A 23,546-nucleotide genomic window follows, 5' to 3' on the forward strand; every position below is an offset into this window, starting at 1 on the left:
TATTATTGTAGCCTGGTAACGTTAGTAGTTTTTACGACATGATTACGACCTCATACGACAAAGCACAGCAACACTGGCCTGTTCTTTTTGACGTTTCTTTGGATCGTGCAAAGTCAAACACAAAAATGGTGTGTAATTTTCCAATTTCCATCCATATAAATCTTGATTTACGTGAATTATAATGCTGAAAACTATCGCTAATCGTGTTCCCTCTGATATGGGTTGTGAATTGCTGAAGATATTTCAACGACGAACCTTGTTATTTTCAGGTGAACGTACCTAAACAGCGCAGGACGTACTGCAAAAAATGCAAGGTCCACAAGACCCACAAGGTGTCTCAGTACAAGAAGTCCAAGGAAAGGCACGCCGCCCAGGGCAGAAGGCGTTACGACCGCAAACAGCAGGGTTATGGTGGTCAGTCCAAGCCCATCTTCAAGAAAAAGGTAAACAACATAACCTCCAATCGCAGATATTGATTACTGAATTTATTAAACGGTATCTAATAGTGTTATATTAAACCAGAAAGTAAGTTTTTATTGCTTTTAATTTCTTAGGAACATCAATTTAGAACCTAGTGCTTATTTTACTACACAATTTAGGTACCTTACTTAAATTCACAGCTGAATTCAATTTATTCATGCTGTATGTCTATGTATTTAAATTATTTTTTTAATTTCTACCCTGATTTACGGATGCATTTGCCTTACTAGTTATTATAGACTGTGCTACAGGGCTCTACCGACTTGATCATTTCCATACAATATACAAGTTTCCCCTGGTGTGTGATGTTTGATGGTGTTAATGGTTTACTATACATTTAAATTCTAGATAGGTACAAATAGAAGTAATATGTACTTGATTGGATATAAATTTAAAAAACAAATCTTGTACTCTTGCACAGGCAGTCAGGCAGCTTATAGCTGATACATGCACAATGCACCTCAATCTCCTGCACCTGTGTTTTGTCCATTCATAAAATGTTCGTAGAGTCTGTTTTTAAAAGAGTTCACTGAAGGTGCACTGATTACAGATTTGGGAAAACTGTTCCACACTTTCACTACGCGGTTAGACAGGAAGTGTCATGTTGGGTTGCTACTACTCTGCGTCTGTATCAGCTTCAGAGAATGTTCTCTCAGTCTGTCATTCATATTCTGAGTGAAAATGTCACAATTATAGTGTCCCGAGGATACATTGTAGTGTCCTGAGAATATTTTGTATGTTTCTCCAAGGTTGTCAGGCCCAATTCCTTTAACCTATCTTTGTAGGATCGGTTGAGAAGAGATGGTACCAATTTTATTGCTCTTCTTTGGACTTTCAATAAGATTGATGTCCTTTGGAAAATATGGATTCCAAGTTTGAAGGGCATATTCCAATAAGGGTCTTACCTATGTTTTACAGAGATTAATGAAAATATTCTTGTCCATATAACGACAAGCTTTCCTAATCTTCTATATATATATATATATATAAACGTAAAAGTCATGACTGACTGACTCACTTAAATCAACGCCCAGCCCAAACCGTTGGACCTAGAGAGCTGAATTTTTCACAATAGGTAGTTTTTTAGAGTTCCGTACCTCAAAAGGATAAAACGGATCCCTTATAGGATCACTTGTGCGTCTGTCTGTCTGTCTGTCTGTCACAGCCTATTTTCTCCAAAACTACTGGACCAATTAAGTTGAAATTTGGTACACATATGTAAGTAATTGACCCAAAGACGGACGTGTAACGTAAATAAATTAATTTTAAACATGGGGGCCACTTTTGGGGGTAAATGAGAAAAGTAAAAAATATAATTTTTAAACTATATCGTATTATATATCAAATGAAAGAGCTCATTGTGAGAATCTCAAATATATTTTTTTTATAATTTTAGGATAAACAATTTACAAGTTATTTATTATTATTATTATTTTATTTTTTAATAAGCAGGCAGGCAATTATTATGGCAACTGATATGGCTGATATTTTTTTATAATTTTAGGATAAACAATTTACAAGTTATTTGTATCTCCTTGGATATCACGGGCCTATAAATCCCGGTCTTTTGATAGGCTTGCGTGGAGATATAGATCCAACACGTAGAGGCCCCTTGGAGAGCTTTAATGTCATGTAGAACGCCTGCTGGAACCCGTTCACAGGCGCAACAATAGACACCCATGAACCGGTCGCAGCAGGCATTGGGACTATTGCAGAAAAAGTGAACAGTATACCGGTCTATGGATTGAAGTTTGGGTGGGCAATGAGACTGGGCTATTGTAAAGAACTCCGGACACCTGCCATAACAATGTTAATACACGTTATCGCGGCAGGTGGTGACTTGCCGCTGACTAGATGGGCCCCTGAAACTGCCGTCGTGAAGACGACCAGGAGCAACACCGGTGTGAGCGGCTCAGGGGTGTCGAGAGGTGTGCGCCGCTTTCTACCCAGTGACTGTTAACAGCCACTGTGCCAACTCGCGTCTTATGCATCTTTCACTTCCACCCCTGGAGCATATAGCTCTTACGACTCCCCTCTGGACGGCCAATGAAGGCAAGCCAGAGCTGAGAGTCCTGCGGGTCCCCTTGGGGTCCACTCCGACCGACGAAGACACGCCGGAGACGGAGACCCTGACCGACTCTCTGGAGCACTCGGGTCCGTGGGGTCGTCACTCCCCAACAGCTCGCCACAAGCTGCCCTGCGGGCCATTTATTATTATTTTATTATTTAATAAGCAGGCAGGCAGTTATTATGGCAACTGATATGGCCTGTATCCAGTAATCATAAAGATATATTATTATTATTATAGCCCTTTATTCCATAAGAAGTTTTATATGGTTTTTGTATTTGTAATTTTAAATGTTATCTTCTATATGGATCCCTCTTTGGGTGTATGCCTCCTCCAATTTTATCCAATCATCTCTCTGCTTCGCTTTCTCCATCCATTGTTTTCCAGCTGTATGGACTATGTCATCTGCCCACCGTTTTTTTGGTCTTCCTATGGACCGTTTGCCTTCTGGTGCTTTCCATTTAGTGGTTATGTTGGTCCACCTTTTGTCAGTCATTCGGGCTACATGTCCTGCCCAGCCCCATTTAAGTTTTAAAGCATTTGTGAGGGCGTCAGCAACCTTTGTTTTTTCTCTTATTGTTGTGTGTTTTATTTTTTGTATCTTCCTGAGTCCCATCATACTCCTTTCCATGGCTCTGTGTTGATCTTATTTTTTCTTTTACTTTATTTGTGTACACCCATGTTTGTGAACCATAGATCAGGCATGGCAGAAGATATGTGTAACTCACTACTTTCTTTAGGTTCAGGCTGTAGTCACCTTTTAGTGACCAGTACTTATTCCAGGTAATATTCGCCCTTCTGGTAACCTCTTCTTCGTTGCTTTATTTTGAGAATGATACCTGCTTTCCTAGGTATATGTAGCTATTTACATCTGTCTCTCTCTCTCTCATCTCAATTGTTTTATTTTCCACAGTTATAGGTTTTTCATAGCTATTGGTCATTACTTTAGTTTTACTAGTATTCATCTCGAGTCCAACTTTACAGCTTTGTTCGGTTAGTGACCTTACCATGTTTTCTAGGCTTGTGGCGGATTCTGAGAATAGAACTATGTCGTCCGCAAATCGTAAGTGGTTGGTTTAGGTAACGACCATTTATCCTTATTCCGGAAACTTCGTAATTCTGGGAGTTTGTTCCAAGCCCTTACTACTCGGTTGCTCAGAAAGTGTTTGTAAGGGTTACTGTGAGACCTATGCCTTTCTAGCTTTAAGTGATGACCTCTCAGACGATCGCTGTTGTTGCGCTTGAACATCTTTTGAAAATCCTTGAGGTCATATTGCCCAGATAGTATTTTGTAACTCTCTATTAGGTCTCCGCGTTCTCTGCGGTGCTTTAGGGTAGTGAGTTTCAGTTCCTTTAGTCTTTCCTCATATGGCTTGTTTTTAAGTTGCCTTGGCAGTTTCGTGAAACTCCGTTGGACCTTCTCCAGCATCTTAATGTCCTTGGCAAAGTAAGGACTCCAGACTTATTCAAGAAAATAGGCAAAAAATGACCATTCCCCCCTTTATCTCTGAAACTACTAGTTCTAAAATTTTGAATAAATACTCAAAATAGATCTTTACCTATAGATTACAGGACAACCTATTAGAAATTGCAGTCAAGCGTGAGTCGGACTTAATTACTTAGTTTTTGATCCGACCCCTACGGGTTTTTTAAAGACATTTGACTCACCTTTCACATAAAAAATACATTGTTTAAATACTTTAAATTGTGTAATGTACGGAACCCTTGGAACGCGAGTCCGAGTCGCACTTGGCCGGTTTATAACGTTAGTATCCACTAAGAAGGGGTTTTTCAAAGTTCATCCCCTAAGGGGATGAAATGAGGGTCCAAAGTTCGTATGGGGTTCAAGTTTTATTTTAAGCTATGAATTCAAACCTTGGGTAAAAGATATATTATTAAAAAACATGAAAACTACTTTCAGCGTTTTTGATATTTTATCCCCTAAGGTGGTGAAAAAGGGGTTGAAAGTTTGTATGGAGATCAAAAATTTTATCAAATGCGGGACTTAAAATTTTGTATATAGGCATATTATTAGAATACAGGAAAAGTAATTTCAGCGTTTTTAAAAATTCATCCCCTAAAAGGGTTAAAAAGGGGTTGAAAATTTGAAACCATTACAAACTTGCTTTGCTTGCTTGATGCTTTGAAACTTCTTCTTTGAAATAGCCGCTAACAAAAAAAAGATTTCGTCGTTTTTGGAAATTTAACCCCTACGGGGGTTAAACAGGGGATGAAAGTTTGTCTTGGGGTTCAAATTTTATTATAAGCTATGAACTTGAAACTGTTCACAAAGGTATTATATTAAAACTTCTCCACAATAGACCACATCTCAGTCATCAAACAAATTGTTGAAAAATGTCATGAATACAGAAGACAATATTACGTGGCATTTGTAGATTACAATAAGGCGTTTGACTCACTTAAGCATAACAAGATATGGGAAGCACTTAAGGAACAAGGAGTCCCGGAAAAATACATTAGGATTATAAAAGAAATATACTCAAAAAGCACAGCAAAGATTAAATTAGAGAGAATAGGTGAAGAATTTAATATAGGAAAAGGAGTCAGACAGGGTGATCCTTTGTCGCCAAAGATATAGAAACCTCAGACACCCCAACAGATTTTTTAAATTCAGAATTAGTCTAGTGTGTTTATTCTCAAATCGGTGTATTATTTCCAAAGATATTGCTAGCGTAAATTGTTAGCGTAATTGCTAAAGTAACCGTTAGCGTATCATCGCCCACACAGATTACTGACAATTCGTAAACATTATTGCAAAGACAGGGTTCATCGATTGTCAGTTAAGAGTGTTGCTGTTAATACAATATAACTTTGTCATAGTAAACTTCAAGTTTGACATGCAATGGCAATAAGCGAACGCAATACTTAGTTTAAAATGACAAGGTTGTAAGACTTGTAAGTATGCTCAACATGTTCTTGGGAAGATTGTTCTTAGCACACTTATCTAGGTAAATTTAATTGTCTAACTACTTAGGCGAAAAACAACACGCAGTATTTTTTTTTAATTTAATTAAACATGTGCTTATTTACAACTTGTATACCTCGGGGTATTTGTGTTCGCTCTACTTCAACAGCTGCTCAAAATGCCTACCACCCTGACAAGAGCACAGCAACGCGCGTTTTCTTAAATTCATTTTAAGAGAGTTTAGCACTTCTGCGTTGTTTTTCACTGTTTCGAATGCAGCTGTAATTTTGTTTCGAAGCTCGACGACAGTCGCTGGGCTATTTCCGTCATCGTACACCAAAGAGTTCACTTGGCCCCACAAAAAAAAGTCTAGTGGTGTCAAATCAGGTGACCTGGCTGGCCACTGGACTGGACCTCCATGCCCGATCCAATGCTGTCCATACACATCATCTAAATGTCTCCTTACGTTTAGCTGAAAGTGAGCTGGAGCGCCATCTTGCTGGTATGTAGTACATTCGTCTTACATATTGCAAGGGTACTTCGATATCGAGTAATTCAGGAAGTGTTCGTGATAAATTGCAGGTAACTATCGCCATTTAAACGTGGTAAAAACACTGGCCCCAGTATGTATGGTCCTATTAATCCCGCCCATACATTTAGCGAGAACCGATGTTGGAACGAGTCTTCTTCTGCTAGAAAAGGGTTTTCGTGTGCCCAAGCGTGTCTATTATGTTGGTTAAACAAACCTCGCCTCGTGAATGTACATTCATCAGTCCATAAAATGTTCCTGTTCCAGTTTTCCAAGAACCACTGGCAAAACTCAACACGGGGTTCAAAATCGAGAGGGTTTAACTCTTGACATCGCCGGTAGTGATAAGGATGCTGGTGGTCGTCTTTCAAAATACACCAAATCAGTGGTTACAATTAAATCGCCGACCTGCTTGTCGTGTGCTAGCCGTAGGATTATAGCGAAAGAATTCCAAAACTGCCGCCTCGAAATCAGGATCGCGTTGGATATTTCTTTAGCCGCAAACATTGTGCCGTTTGAAACGGCAACCCCAAACTCCTCTTGAAAACGTCGTACTGCTAAATTGACGTTATCGTTGCAGCGTGCTAACATCCGTACCATTTCGCAGTTTTGAACTTTAGTGAATCTAAATGCCATTTCGAAAATAATCAATATCTCGAGAATACCGAAACAATGACACCGAGTCATGGAATTTTTTGACACACATGACAACTTCGTGCAGCGAAAAAAGAATCGTGAAAAAGAACAGCCAGTATTAAAAACAGTACCTAGTATGCAACCTCTACCAATGATACAGTAGTAAAGTGTTGCGTTTGTAATTTTTAGACCGGGCACGCTAACAATGGGAAACGAAATACAACCTGCAATAAAATATAGTGTAATCGATTCTACTCTTGATTCTGAACAAACTGTTTTCAGGTTTTCAGTGGGTTGTGTAACACGTTGTATAACCACCAACATACAAATCCACGCGTACGAAGTCGCGGGCAACAGCTAGTTGTATATAAAACGGAGTTCGCCTTTTTGGTAAACCCCCATTTCTTGCTGGGAAGCAATACTTTATAAACTTTTGAAGCCAATATTATAAATATGTCTTTATAATATTGGCTTCAAAAGTTTATAAAGTTTGCAAGGCTTCTAACATTTAATTTGGACAATCTTTCATGAAGTATCAAACTATTTAAAACTACTAGATACATTTTAATTATTTTAATCACCCTAGTAGAGCAGTGTGTGGCATGAGGAGCATAGTGTGCTATACCGTGTCATACTATAACACATTCACGGCCACTGTGACCCATCGCTTCATAGCGAATAACACGTGTTATCGGGTATGCTCGTAGCGCGTAACTCACGCAGCCAGTCAATGTGCGATCTCATGTCTAATTCGAGAAAAACCCCGTAAATAAACAGCCATGCATAGATAGGTAATCTCTACAAAAAGTGTGTAACATCTCAATCTTAATTATTTTAGGTATCAAGTTAAATTAGGAAATGATTATTGGGATTCATTTATTTTGTTATTGTTCTAGGCGAAAACCACCAAGAAAATTGTGCTCCGTCTGGAATGCGCTGACTGCAAGGTTCGATCCCAGGTGGCGCTGAAGAGGTGCAAGCACTTCGAGCTTGGTGGTGACAAGAAGAGGAAGGGACAGATGATCCAGTTCTAGGCGCAATAATAAATAAGAACAACTAATATGACTTTGATTTTACTGTTTGACACCCTAGATCAGCGGTTTTTGGTGACGGAAGGACGGAACCCTTTCGGAAAGCGAAATATTTGACAGAGCCGCAAATTAAAAAAAATCTTTCGTCACCATTGAACTGTGAGTGAACCAGACTTAGAAGAGCTGGTGTTTGATTATTTTTTTGCCCTAGACGATTGGTTAAGATTCTGACATCAAAATTTTGGTCTAACCGGTATACCGCCAAAAGCAAAAGTACATTTATTGTTGGTCAAGCAAATCTTGTTAGTAAAGAAGAACAAAAAAACTATACTCATCCTTTTCTGTTCGGTACTAGTGTAATGGCCGTCGTACCACACCATCGCACCGCACCAAGATCATTGTGCGACGTACCCATAAGCAAGAGCGAGAAAGAGATATCGCTTTCTCGCTCTTACTTATGTATGCGTCGCACAATGACCTTGGTGCAGTGCGACAGTGTGTTCTTAAGACAAAGATTGTATGATTCTGTCTATGTTTGTAAATGAGAGTCCTTTAGCCCGCTCCAGAACGCGAGTGTCGAATCGATTTCTCTAATTAGCAAACTAGACTCGCGTTCGCGGTTTCGCGCCGTTATTCGCGCATGAGTGTGGAGGGACCTTTTGACAAACTATAGTTCTATTGTCACGTAGTTTTGTAGCTATTGGTCACACTGCTGAAATCTGAGGTCTGAGGGGCGCCCGCGAGAACCGAAATTTGTAAATTGCGGGATCATTCTCTTTTACTCCAATGCAGGCGTAATTAGTGGCAGAGAAAAATTTTCGCGGTTATAGCCCTGTTTCCACGGCACGGTATCTATTCCAATAAACATTTCCTTTTGAACTTAAATGCAGTTTGCCTCTCGGGCATTTGAAGCTACCTATTGATTAAGTGTGACGTCCGTAAAAACATTACACTTTGGCTAATAGCTACAAAACTACGATGTGACTTAATAGAACTAAATATCTCTTACTCGCTGTAACATTTATAGCACATGATTCATGAATCTAGTATAAAACTGGATTAGCATGAGTGGTAAGGGGAACTGTCAGAACCGGATAGTCTTATGTATCTTTTAGTAGGAATAGCAGAGAAAGCGTTATTATTGTTTGTCCTTGTTAGTTTCACTTTTTTTTTTTATTCCATACCGTAAATTTGTGTGGTTTTATGGTGGGCTACAAATCTATAATACTCGACCAATCATATTGTCGCATTGCGTATGTTCTGTCCTCTATATACTAATACTACTCTTTGGTTCTGTCCATCACAGGCGCACGCGGTAGGCCACTTCTATAGGATCTTACCTTCTATCTTCTATGTACGTCTGTACGAAGACATGACTTTGACACTTTTGACAGTAGGTCCTTCAAAAGTGTAAACAAAACAAATAAAATAAGCGAGATTCATTTAATTCTGATTTCCGATGCAGTATTAAAATCCCTAACATTAAAAACTACGTAGGTATATGTATGGAAATTGAGTTTCAAAATGAATGAGCCATTCAGCTCTAACGCACCGGAACCGAAGATAGTAGGTGTTTGGACCGAGGGAGCCCGCACTGAGCCGAAGTGAGTTATGCTATGGAAGTTATGCAACTACTAGCTTTTGCCCGCGACGTCGTCTGCGTGGACTTAGTAACCGCAGCTAGAGTAAGAATAGCGCCTGGAAAAAATTTCATAGCAATCTAAATTTAAGCATATTATGCACACAAATTAGCAGGCACTTCGTTAATTATCTCAATTCCACCCCGCTTTTTACTTTCTTAAGGGATCATTTTCGGGATAAAAACTATCCTATGTCCTTCTCAGGTACTCAACCTATCTCTTTGCCAAATTTCATCTAAATCGGTTCAGCGGTTTAAGCGTGAAGAGGGAACACACAGACAGACTTTCGCATTTATAATATTAGTATGGATTTTGCTTTTCTATACTTTAATAAATATAATCATATAATGATAATTGGCCTAGTTTCTCCACAACCGACCACCTCCATACTTTAAATCAATTAATAGAAAAGTCCAACGAGTTCAGCGTGCCTCTATACCTTGGTTGTGTAGATTATAGCAAAGCATTCGACAGCGTCAAACACTCCGCTATATTTTCCGCCATGCAGAATCAGGGTGTAGACCCGACATACGTTGGACTCGTTGGAACAATTTATAATAACAGCACAGCCAACATTAAATTACACGCATCTGGTCCTATATTTAAAATAGAGAAAGGCGTTAAACAGGGCGACCCGCTGTCTCCTAAACTGTTCACCAGTTGCCTAGAGGAGATATTCAAAAAGCTGGCGGTCTCGTGGGAAGGATTGGGCATTGTCGTCGGTAATAAACGGTTAACTAACCTGCGTTTTGCCGACGAAATCGTCCTTTTCTCCCACACGGCATCTCAACTACAACACATGCTACAAGATCTCAGCACAGCGAGCCTTGAGGTTGGACTCACAATGAACAGAGCGAACACTCAGTTGATGACCAATGGAGCAAAACACAGGGTCACGGTAGATGGGCAGGATATACAGTATGTTGATGAGTACATTTACTTGGGCCAGATAGCCTCCTTCGAAAACAGGCAAACCATAGAGGTCAATAGACGTATTGACAACGCCTGGAAGAGCTTCTGGTCCATGAAGGCGCTATTGAAGGGCGACCTTCCCCTGTGTCTCAAGCGCAAACTCATCGACATGTGTATCCTGCCTATCCTAACCTACGGTGCTCAAACATGGTCATTAACTAAGGCGTTAAAGTCCAAACTCAAGGTTTGCCAGCGAGCGATGGAGCGCAGTATACTAGGTGTTCGCAGAACTGATAGAATCAGAAGCACGGAACTGAGCTCCAGACCTCGAATTGTAGATGTAGGTGTCCAGACCGCTAAGCTTAAGTGGGACTGGGCTGGGCATGTCTGCCGCATGCACCCTGAAAGGTGGGCCAAAATGGTTACCGAGTGGGACCCACGGAACACCATAGATGGTGCTGGCCGGGGTGCAGGCAGGCCGAAAAGGAGATGGCGGGACGACTTAGACGCATTTTATCCGGATTGGCGGGACACTACAAACGACAGGGTCGAGTGGAGGAAACGAGGGGAGGCCTTTGCCCAGCAGTGGGACACTAAATTAGGCTAGTAAAAAAAAAAAAAAAAATTATAATTGGAGTCTTTTTCGTTCCGTATTCTGAGGCAAATCCATACAAAGTATTTTGAAGAAACTAAATTTGGTCAATTTGTGAACTTGTTGGTTTACTTCGGTACTTAGTTAATAATTCACTAGAAACAGGTTCTCTTGGAATGTACCTTATCAACAACTAACAATGTTGTAGTTTTAGCCTGAAAACATCACATTTACTTTAACTATGTGAAACTAGATTCTAAATTGTATAGATAGCACTGAATGAAATATTAATTTATGTAAATGTTTATTACAGAGAATTCATAATTCCGAAGAATTTACCAGAGTCCAGTGATGATATACCAACTATACCAGACCTGGATGACTTGCAGGATATTCTGGAAAAGGAGATAGCCAAACCACCTCCGTAAGTTTAAGAACCACATAAATATTGCATTACTGTGTTACTTACAACTCTTACAAGATGTGTTAAGAGGGCTTACTGCAAACATTGATTCTCTTTTACTACCTATAAACTGTAACGGATGTTATATACAAAAATGTAACAAAAAAAACATTTTTAATACCAGCCAACTGTAGTCGGCAGCAGACTACCTTGACACACTCTTATGGTCTTAACAATAAAGTCGCGTCAAGATCATTTTGAACACCTCGCCCACTTAGCAACTTCTGCTGCTGACTGTACATACTTTTCTTTCAACAGTAGTTTAATACTCAAATAGGTTCTAGAATCTTGCCTAGACAATGCCACAGAATAAGTTATAACAATGCTAACAAACATAAAATAAAATCAAATGAAGTTGCAGTGTTTTGTCACAGAGTTACAATGCCCATCTCCAGTCTCCATTATCAGATCACCTTGATGGCATCATAAAATGCAACAACCGTGTCTTTATTCATATTATAGGTACACGTAAGGATTAATAAACATTTCAATGCAATTTAAAGATAAATGTTTTCAGCTCGGACCGCAAAGACAGCGAAACAGTGAACACCCTGGCTGCCGTAGGCGACGGATACTCGGGCTCCGCGGATGGAGTGGAGGCCGCGCTGGCGGCACTGCGCGCGCGTGTACCCGCGGTCCAGTCAGCTCCTGATGCTGTCTGGACCATTGACTCACTACTAGCACAATTGGCCGAGGAGGGGACTGACCAGGAATAGGAAGTCAATTGCAATACTGTTTATTTATTCTTTGTCACCATTGTATGTCCTCAAGGAAAGGTAATAACCGCTGTCTTTTGCAGAGTGCACATGTGGCTAGAATTGACATAATAATTATATTGTGTGACTTATAAACCTTATCCTTGACATAATTATTATTTATAATGAAATTACTATTTAATTGTGTCATCACTAAAGCAGAAGTTAGTCTGCAACAACAAGTATTTAAAATAATTCTGTGCAGAAATTGGAAACTCGTAAAACATATAGTAGGTGGCATTTGAATTCTTCAAGACCGTATTTCTATGAAATAAAAAAGGAATGGTATTTAGTATGTTTAATTTTATTTGTGATAATTAAGAATTTTCCGTCCAATTTGTACAATTAAACTTGGCCTAGTTTGAATTTATAATAAATTAATGTTAAACCTAATTTATAAGCTTTTATTATCTCATCTATCTATCTCATTAATTTCATTATTGTCTCTCTATACATTGGCTTGTTAAAAAGAAATAAATTCCTATTAAATACATATCATTGCCCAATTTTAAGGTAAATACACAAACCCGTTATGCATATTTCATGAATTTCATAATACTAATAAAAAAAATATGAATATAGTTTAATTAGGAATGGATTAACATCTTATATTTTAAAACTTATTAGAAAATAATTAAATTAAAAGATATAAATTCCGACACTGTATAAATACAAAACCCAACGGCAGTCCTCCGATTAGGAGTACCAATCGATTTGAAGGATATTGGTAGGTAATGGTGCTATTGGTACTCATTCTCCACAACACATTCTTTTGTCAGGTATCACAACTTCGTAAATCAGGAAACAAGTCCTTGTTTCAAATGCAAACTTGATTGATGATTTAATACCGAAAAGGAATCTAGTACTTCCGAAAATGAATCTTTTGACGCGTAGGAAGTTCAGCATCTAAATGTACAGGCCAGGTTATCTCACGAGATCAATGATCATTTACAATATAGGCACTGGGCCACTTAGTAACTCCTATTCTATGTTCTGGAAGAAAAGCTTTGCAAAAAGCTTCTACCAGTACCTCCTGCGGACCTGTACGCTAAATACGCTGTTACTATCAGCACTATATATGATGGTATAATAGTAGCTGCATACAGTTCATTTCTATTTAGTAAACTTAATGCTGATACAAAGAAATGGGACCCAACCACCCAGACTATCTTTGGATAGTATTTGTCATCAAGGCCACTAAAGAAGATGACGCTCCAGAAAGTGTTGAGCAGGATCATGCAGAGTGTCATGGCAGCACTTGTAACAAAAAAATATTCTGTGCCGTTGTGAAGGCCTAGAGTACCTGGTCCAACCTGAAACAAATTCAGTGGTTATTGTCAAATTACTTGTAGTCCATTTTCAGCTGTGTGAAATTACTTGGTTCATTGTAGCATAGAGTAACTTATACTAGAGCGGTACTGTCATAGTAAATTTTGTAACCCCAGTAAATTCACTGCCATCTGTCGACAGTTGACACGCTTTAAAACTAAAAATTAAGATTTATAAAAATACGATAAAATGTATTTAAATATGGATAAATGATTTTTTTTATTTGCATTAATTACTTTTTTGGGTGATAATAATGGATGATTTTAACGCTAAAGTAGGCCAGGGACTACAAGAAGAGAGAAAGATAATAAAAAACAATGGGTATGGAACAAGAAATGCAAGAGGTGAGAAACTGGTGGAATTTGCATTTGAGAATCAACTGTCAATTATGAACACATACTTCAAAAAACTTTTATAAAAAAAAGATAAACCGACTTCAAAAAGGATGAAATAAAATATTATCCTTTTTAGGGTTCCGTGTTTAAGTATATGCGTTACCAACTGATATGTTTGAAGTCGGTGCCAAGCCAATTTTTAAACCATATATTCATAGGTATTTTGGTGCAATTCGATAAAGATGCGGCTATATAAGTATGTACGTTGGATTACCTAACGCAGCGTACTACGTATTAAAAGGCGGCGCGGCACGGCGCCTTAATTAATTCTTTGATACCTATTCTTTTAGAGAGAAGTGTCCTACGTGGGCGATCTCGTTGCGAACGCGAACGCCTTGGGCCGGCCGCGCCGTGCCGCGTCGCTTCGCTTCGCGTTCACGAGTGTTCGCCTATGTAAGACGCAGCGTTACACGACGACAATAAACAAACTTTCTGTACACTTCAGAACAGAAACAGAACACACGGTTGAACCTTTTTGGCGCAGTTCGTACCATGCTTGTCGGCTCGTTAGTGTAAATCTAATACGTTTTGTCGTCGTATTTTTTTAAAGAGCATTTCTTACTAATTCTTGAACAGTCATAGCACGCAAGTGTGGGATTGGTTGGGACTGAGTTATTTTCTGTCGCTTATCCAGAGGACTACATTTCAAAATATAAAACAATTCAAGGAACCTTCATGCAAAATTTCAGCTAAAGCGGTTCAGTTGATTAGCCATGAAAAGGTAACAAAGAGGCAGACATAATTGCTTTCACGTTTATAATATTTGTACAGTTGTAATGGGATTTATAGACATAAAGCTGATTATTTTGACTGGTATTGTTACTACTTGGAGTACTTGGCTTGGCACCGACTTCAAACATATCAGTTGGTAGCGCATATACTTAAACACGGAACCCTAAAAAGGATAATATTTTATTTCATCCTTTTTGAAGTCGGTTTATCTTTTTTTTATAAAAGTTTTTAGTTCTCCATTTTTAGTTTTAAGACATTGTTAAGAGCGTGACGCATGAATGAAAAACATAATCATGTTTAACTGTAAATTCGTAAACTTTATTAAATAATCAGATTTTTCCTCGAGTCCGTCTGGGAATTCATTCCTGTCACTAAATCCATTCTCCGCCCCGCCACTAACCCAATCCCTCAAACCCCCCTATCACTCAACCTCACAGCACATCAACCCCTGATCACTGAACCCCTCGACCCTAAACCACCAACCCCGACCCCTAACCCTAACCCCCAATCCCTTAACTCCCAACCCCTCAGTCCCCGACCCATCAACTCACCTCCCCTCAACCCCCAACCTCAAACCCCCCAAACACTAATACCCTCTACCTTCACCTCTCAGTCTCTTTGGTTGTTTCCAACACTACCTACATTAAAAATCATAATACACATACGAGGGAAGTTATCAGTAGCCTTACCACGAGTTTGACATTGTTATATTCGCTATCGTTTGCGTAACTTACTGTTTATGCATCTCGCTCGTACTGGCATATTAGTGTACAAAGTAAGTTACGAAGAATATTTAATGTCAAACAATTGGTTAGGCTACAGTTGCACTACATCAAATTGGTGGTTTTGGGGAGGAAATGCTTGAGTTACTTTAGAAAACACCGAAATTACCATACACGTGCCTTTAAAAATTGAGGAGTTCCCTCAATTCCTCACGGACTCCATCATCAGATCAAAACCAAAAATATTACGAAAACACCTTGGAGAGTAACTTCTTTCAAACAGAAAAAGAATAACTCAAATCGGATCATGGGTGCCGGAGTAATCGCTGAAATCATTATCATCAAAACAATCATCATCATCAGCTCCACTTCATCAAATTGGTGGTTTTCGAGAAAAAAATGCTCAAGTTGCTTAAGAAAACGACCAAATCACCATACATGTGCCTTTAAGGATTGAGGAGTTCCCTCAATTACTCATGGATCCCATCATTAGAACAGCACCAGATTAATGTGGGACCACCTTGGAGGTAGTTCCTTTCAAACAAAAAAAGAATTGTTCAAGTCGGACCACGGGTCTCGGAGTAATCGCTGAACATCCTACATTAAAAAAATCATCATCACTATCTTCAAAATAATCATCATCATCACGTGATGACTAAGTGGACGTCCACTTCATCAAATTGGTCGTTTTCGAGAGAAAATGCTCAAGTTGCTTATGAAAACACCCAAATCACCATACATGTGCCTTTAAAAATTGAGGAGTTCCCTCAATTCCTCAGGTATCCCATCATCAGATCAGAACCAGATTAATATGGGACCAACTTGGAAGTAGCTCCTTTCGAACAAAAAAAGAATTACTCAAATCGGACCACGGGTCTCGGAATAATCGGCGAACATACATAAAAAAAAAAAAAAAAAATAGCCACAACCGAATACAGAACCTCCTCCTTCTATGAAATTGAAGTCGGTTAAAAAAGACCAAATCGCAAATGGACCTGGTGCTCACCAAATGGAAAAATAAAGAACGAGATAGACTACATATTAACAAACCAACCAAAAATGTTCCAAAACGTTGAAGTCCTAAACATAAACTACCCATCGGACCACAAGATGGTCAGGTCTACTATCAACATTCATTCTACTAGAAAGAGCAGATCCCAGTTCAACAGCAAAATAAACATCAAATCAACACTATGTAAAACAGAGAATATAGAGAAATACAAATTGAACCTTTCTAAATACATACCGGACCTTCTTGCCCCAGACCACAAAGGAAACAACACTGTACAAACATACTATGATAGCCTAACAAACGCAATATACTCCAGCATACAACAAATTGAACGACTAAGTCAAGAATCTCAAGAAAACCTGGTTCTGTCAGAACGAACAAAAGCACTTTTGTCCCGCAGACAGCAATTACAAAAAACGAAACCAAAATCACGGTCCATGAAAAACGAGCTTAGGACGTTATACAAAATAACAAATAAATGTATCAAAAACGACTACAAGAACTATAAACTTAGAATACTAGAAAAGCATCTCACCCAAACAAGCAGCTTAAAAAAGGCTTATAAACAATTACAAACACACAAAACCTGGATTAAAAGTTTAGCAAACCAGCAAACAACAGCTCATAACCGCAAAGAAGTCTTCGACGTAGCCACAGCATTCTACAAAGATTTATATAACACAAAAGAATATGAGAACACAAATATAAGTACAAGCCAAGATCATACAACTCTGCAAAACAACAACATACAACAACAAGATGAATTAGAAAATATCACGAAGAACGAAGTATCAAAGGCCATCCAACTTCTGAAACTTGACAAAAGCCCAGGCCCAGACAACCTGAGCAACGAAGCCATAAAAGCCGCAGAGTCTCTCCTGTGTACTCCACTGACATTCCTATTTAACCTTATATTGAAAACTACAGAGATTCCAAGTCAATGGTCGGAATCAAACATAATACTGCTTTACAAAAAAGGGAATCCTAACGATGTTAACAATTATAGACCGATAAGTTTAATGCCCATCCTATACAAACTCTTTTCATCAGTTATAGAAAAAAGAATAAGCACCATCCTAGATAGACACCAACCACTTGAACAAGCGGGTTTCAGACGGGGTTTTTCAACAGTAGACCACATACACTCGTTGGAACAAATCATAGAAAAACACCAAGAATTCAACACACCACTTTATATAGCCTATATTGATTACAAGAAGGCTTTTGACACTATACTACATTCAGCCATTTGGGAAACACTAGAAAAACAACAAGTTCACAACACCTACATAGCTGTAATTAAAAACATTTACATGAATAGTACCAGCAAAATACAACTTGACAAAATTGGCCCATCATTTCCCATTAAGAGAGGGATAAGACCGGGAGACCCACTATCCCCAAGAATTTTTATAGCCGTGCTAGAATCAGTTTTCAGACAGCTAGATTGGAAATCACTTGGCATAAATATTGGAGGAAAAAACCTGACACATCTAAGATTTGCGGATGATCTGGCCCTGTTTGCAAGAAGTAGTAAAGACTTAGAATATATGATGAACACATTGAACATAGAGAGCAAAAAAGTTGGACTTGAAATGAATTATAGCAAAACTAAAGTTATGTCAAATAGCAACAAAAATCAGATAACTAATAAAAAATGAAAATATAGAGTATGTCGACCAATACATATACCTGGGAAAACAAGTAAGCTTCAACCCAAATGCAAACGAACAGGAAATTGAGAGAAGAACTAAAAACAACTGGAATAAGTACTGGAGTCTAAAAGAAACCCTAAAAAGCGACCTACCTATCAAGCTTAAGAAGAAGGTAATGGATATGTGCATACTCCCAACAATGATCTATGCATGCCAAACATGGAAATTCACTTCAAAGCCAAAAGGACGATAGTTTCATGCCAAAGGGGCATGGAACGGAGTATACTTAAAAAACTTTAATAAAAAAAAAGATAAACCGACTTCAAAAAGGATGAAATAAAATATGATCCTTTTTAGGGTTCCGTGTTTAAGTATATGCGTTACCAACTGATATGTTTGAAGTCGGTGCCAAGCCAAATTTTGAACCATATATTCATAGTGATTTTGGTGCAATTCGATAAAGGCTGCGGCTATATAAGTATGTACGTTGGATTGCCTAACGCAGCGTACTACGTAGGCGAACAACACGCGAACGCTAAGCGGCGCGGCGCGGCGCCGTAATTAATCCTTTGATACCTCTAGAAGTGTCCTACGTGGGCGATCTCTTTGCGAACGCGAACGCCTTGGGCCGGCCGCGCCGCGCCGTGTCGCTTCGCTTCGCATTCGCGACTGTTCGCCTATGTAAGACGCAGCGTTACACGACGACAATAAACGAACTTTCTGTAGGTATTTAAGAACACACCTCAGAACAGAACACACGGTTGAACCTTCTTGGCGCAGTTCGTACCATGCTTGTCGGCACATTAGTGTAAATCTTAAATAAAGTGTAAATCTAATGCGTTTATTTGTCATCGTATTTCTTAAAGAGCATTTCTTACTAATTCTTGAACAGTCCATAGCACGCAAGTGTGGGATTGGGACTGAGTTATTTTCTGTCGCTTATCCAGAGGACTACATTTCAAAATATAAAACAATTCAAGGAACCTTCATGCCAAATTTCAGCTAAAGCGGTTCAGTTATTTAGCCATGAAAAGGTAACAAAGAGGCAGACAGAATTACTTTCACGTTTATAATATTTGTACAGTTGTAATGGGATTTATATACATAAAGCTCATTATTTTTGACTGGTATTGTTACTACTTGGCTTGGCACCGACTTCAAACATATCAGTTGGTAACGCATATACTTAAACACGGAACCCTAAATAGGTTTATCTTTTTTTTTATTAAAGTTTTTATTTTTCCATTTTTAGTTTTGACATTGTTAAGAGCGTGACGCATGAATGAAAAACATAACCATGTTTAACTCTAAATTCGTAAACTTTATTAAATAATCGGAATTTTCCCCGAGTCCGTCTGGGAAATCATTCCTGTCACTAAATCTATTCTCCGCCCCGCCACTGTCCCAATCCCTCAAACCCCCCCGATCACTCAACCTCACAGCACATCAACCCCTGATCACTGAACCCCTCGACCCTAAACCACCAACCCCAGACCCCTTAACTCCTAACCCTAACCCACAATCCCTTAACTCCCAACCCCTCAGTCCTCGACCCATCAACTCACCTCCCCTCAACCCCGAAACCCCCCAAATACTAATACCCGCTACCTTCACCTCTCACACCTACCCCTCACTTCTCAGTCTCTTTGGTTGTTTCCAACACTACCTACATCAAAAATCATAATACACATACGAGGGAAGTTCCACATTTCGTCCGTAGTCTTCATCATCCGTAGCCTTACCACGAGATTGACATTGATATATTCGCTATCGTGTGCGTAACTTACTGTTTATGAATCTCGCTCGTACTGGAATATTAGTGTACAAAGTTACGAAGACGCTAGCGAATATTTAGTGTCACACTCGTGGTTAGGCTACAGTTGCACTACATCAAATTGGTGGGTTTTGGGAGGAAATGCTTGAGTTACTTTAGAAAACACCGAAATCACCATACACATGCCTTTAAAAATTGAGGAGTTCCCTCAATTCCTCACGGATTCCATCATCAGATCAAAACAAAAAATGTTACGAAAACACCTTGGATGTAACTTCTTTCAAACAGAGAAAGAATTACTCAAATCGGATCATGGGTGCCGGAGTAATCGCTGAAATCATTATCATCAAAACAATCATCATCATCAGCTCCACTTCATCAAATTGGTGGTTTTCGAGAGAAAATGCTCGAGTTGCTTAAGAAAACACCCAAATCACCATACATGTGCCTTCAAAAATTGAGGAGTTCCCTCAATTCCTCATGGATCCCATCATCAGAACAGCACCAGATTAATGTGGGACCACCTTGGAGGTAGTTCCTTTCAAACAAAAAAAAGAATTGTTCAAGTCGGACCACGGGTGTCGGAGTAATCGCTGAACATCCTACATTAAAAAAATCATCATCACTATCATCAAAACAATCATCATCATCAGGTCCACTTCATCAAATTGGTCGTTTTCGAGAGAAAATGCTCAAGTTGCTTATGAAAACACCCAAATCACCATACATGTGCCTTTAAAAATTGAGGAGTTCCCTTAATTCCTCAGGGATCCCATCATCAGATCAGAACCAGATTAATATGGGACCAACTTGGAAGTAGCTCCTTTCGAACAAAAAAATAATTACTCAAATCGGACCACGGGTCTCGGAGTAATCGGTGAACTAACATAAAAAAAAAAAAAATAGCCACAACCGAATACAGAACCTCCTCCTTCTATGAAATTGAAGTCGGTTAAAAATAAGAAAAATTTACAAGATCAGACATTCCATAATCCGAGAAAAAACTAAGCTTATAGACGCACTAAGCCAGGCCCAGAAACAAAAATGGAGATGGGCTGGCCATGTTGCCAGACTCCAAGACGAGAGGTGGACTTTTCACACAACGGCCTGGAAAGGTCCAGACGGAAAGAGGAAAAGAAGACGGCCATTGACACGATGGTCGGACGACATAATTAAAACAGTGGGGGCCAACTGGATATGGGAGGCCCAAAACCGAAGAAAGTGGCAGATTCTGGAAGAGGCCTATACCTCTTAGGAGGGTTCTGGAGTGATCATTAGATATTAGACATATTGGGTTTAGAAAAACTTAGATTAAGTTTCAACCCAGAAATAAAAGGCTTTTTTTTTTATAATTATTTTTATGATTTTGACCTATGTTCTTTCACTGTTCACAATTGTTAAATAACAAACGAAACCGTCAACGCCATCTATACGACAGTAGGCCAAAGCTAGTAGCGACCTCTGAACGAGAAACAAATTTTCTTGATTTTTGAGGCACGTTTTTTCCTTAGACTGTATCCATCTATTACGGAGTTATATCTATCTTTGATTGTAGTATCAATCCACTAAATAGAATAATGACCCAGAATTTGTGTAGTGTTATTGTGGCTTAACTAATTACATGTTACAAATACTTTATTGACAATGATTCATATAATCATATAAATTCGTATAGATTAAGTTAAAATAATTTATAATGTAATTTAATATTATGAAATAAATAAATCTAAATCTATACCACCAGTGGCCACTGGGTCACTGAGGACCTCTCGGACAATATGGACATAGAGAGGGAGAGGAGGGCGTTGTCCGTTCGCTGCAACATGTTGGCTCGGAGATTTGCAAAGTGTACTAGAGAAGTAAAGCCAACGCTATTTAGGGCATACTGCCAGTGCTTTTACACCTGCAATCTCTGGGTCAATTATGCCCAGAGGACGTACAGCGCACTCCGTGTGCAATATAATAACGCATTTAGAGCGTTGCTGTGGCTGCATCCGAGGTGCAGTGCTTCGGGCATGTTTACGGAGGCGGGAATTGATGGCTTTCATGCGATCATGAGGAAGCGCTGCGCCTCATTGTTAGAAAGGATGCGCGGGAGCCCTAGCAGCCTTCTAAAGGGGTTTGCCGATAGGTGGGATTCACCCATGCAAAAACGATGGATCGGACTTCACTCGACGTTTGTAAATTTTAATTGGTAAATTTAAATTTTAATTGGTAAACTTTAAATTTAATTTGGGATTGACATGTTTTATTATTATTGTTTTTTACTTCTATTTTTATTATTTTAATCCATGATCCTATTAATTGATTTTATTTTTACCTATGTCTGACGTACCTAATTTTGCAATGCTAATTTTAATTTTGAATTGTCCAAATTAAAATGTTATTAAGTAATACTAACTCATTTTAGTTGTAGTATCTTAGTTTTTTAGTATTTAGTATTAATAATTTTAGTTTTAATTTTTAGTTAAGAACTTACTAACAATGCTATGGACCTATGAGTTGTCTGAAAATAAACGAATTTTATTATTATTTATTATACATTTTGGAGTAAATAAATAATACTACAAATTGATGCAGTTGAAGTAATCTACTTAATATTGGCTCTGGGAAAGGCCCTAGACGTTGCCAGTTCTTTCTATGTAACTAAACTATATAAAACTTTTATAAAACTCAAAGGAGATAATAGAATTATAAAGTGTTTTACCGAATCAGCTAGGACATTGACAAGAGCAAATGCACCACTCATTGCTCCAAATCCCAGCCCAGAAACGTAAGCCATCTCCAACTTGTTACTGCCAATCTCATGATTCTCCGAGATCTCCTTCAGGCCAGCCTCAGTCTTCCGGAGAAGCACATACATGCCATAGCGGAAGAGCTCCTGTAATAAGTATTAATTAGATTGTAAGAAGATATGATCAAATCTTATCATTACACATACATTTAACATTACATTACATTATTTTTACATTTTCAATCTTCATCATATAACTAGGGACCATTACTGGGATAACTAAAAATCAAAATATAACATTTATTTCAAACCTTAATATTTAGTTTACACTAGAATTTCCGTGTACTTGACCGTTGATCTGTTATAATAATAAATATAATATAATATAATATAATATATTTATTGCTTTCACATTGGTAAAATTACAGATAGAATAAGTTAATAATCAAAATGTTTACCTGAAATATAATAGCAAACACCATTCCAAACACTAAATATGTCCGTAAAGGCACTACAGCGAACCACACAAGTGACGATAACAGGAATGACAGTAGCCACCCAAACGCTGCTGCGATCATAATAATAATCCTCACAGGATCATTGGCGATTGTCATTGCGAACATTACGAGAGGAGGCCCAAAGGCCAGCAGGGAACAGCTGAAGAATTCGGCGAAAGTCATCTTACTATACTTTTACTTCGAATACACTTAAAATAAAGTAAAATTATCAATACTATATTGATGGTGAATAACTGACGCTATATGGTTCAATTCATTGATGCTATACTAAAAATAGTGATTCTTATGATAACATTCTTCTTCTTCTTCTTTTAAAATTATGGCTTCAGCCCAGTGGGACTATTTCGCCAGTATCAAGGTATTGAGAGGTTTACAAACGACAAAAATTGTACGGTTGTACAAGACAGTGTACGGTGATTTGTTAGCTCTTGTAAATCGATAGCTAGTCTTTACAAGAAGCACGTGGACTACCGGCCGTTGACTCCAAGATGGTGGTTAAACGCGCTTCAAAATTAATTCTCCATTCACTGCACACTACCACATTAGTTTACTGTATAATAAGCTATCGATATTACACTTTAAACAATATTAATAAGCAAAAAACAAAGTAATTAATCACGATGCTAACTATCAAGATGGCGCT

At 38.5% G+C, this 23,546-nt stretch overlaps 3 protein-coding genes across 3 annotated transcripts; 2 read left to right on the forward strand and 1 right to left on the reverse strand.

Annotated features, from left to right (window-relative positions):
• On the forward strand, positions 1–7,699 carry LOC134746603 (large ribosomal subunit protein eL42). The gene is made up of 3 exons (XM_063681033.1): positions 1–128; positions 270–443; positions 7,536–7,699. The coding sequence occupies exons 1-3, from the start codon at positions 39–41 to the stop codon at positions 7,671–7,673; spliced, it is 402 nt and encodes a 133-aa protein (XP_063537103.1). The 5' UTR covers positions 1–38; the 3' UTR covers positions 7,674–7,699.
• Positions 7,700–9,123: 1,424 nt separating this feature from the next.
• Positions 9,124–12,074, forward strand: LOC134746613 (uncharacterized). The gene is made up of 3 exons (XM_063681043.1): positions 9,124–9,274; positions 11,128–11,238; positions 11,795–12,074. The coding sequence occupies exons 1-3, from the start codon at positions 9,195–9,197 to the stop codon at positions 11,991–11,993; spliced, it is 390 nt and encodes a 129-aa protein (XP_063537113.1). The 5' UTR covers positions 9,124–9,194; the 3' UTR covers positions 11,994–12,074.
• A 241-nt stretch (positions 12,075–12,315) lies between these two features.
• On the reverse strand, positions 12,316–23,539 carry LOC134746498 (gamma-secretase subunit Aph-1). Its single transcript, XM_063680911.1, has 3 exons — positions 22,844–23,539; positions 22,359–22,532; positions 12,316–13,345 (listed from the first exon to the last, which is right to left on the reverse strand). The coding sequence occupies exons 1-3, from the start codon at positions 23,063–23,065 to the stop codon at positions 13,019–13,021; spliced, it is 723 nt and encodes a 240-aa protein (XP_063536981.1). The 5' UTR covers positions 23,066–23,539; the 3' UTR covers positions 12,316–13,018.
• Between the last annotated feature and the right edge of the window lie 7 nt (positions 23,540–23,546).

The sequence above is a fragment of the Cydia strobilella genome, chromosome 1 (assembly GCF_947568885.1).
Source record: "Cydia strobilella chromosome 1, ilCydStro3.1, whole genome shotgun sequence".
Taxonomy (NCBI): Eukaryota; Metazoa; Arthropoda; class Insecta; order Lepidoptera; family Tortricidae; genus Cydia; species Cydia strobilella.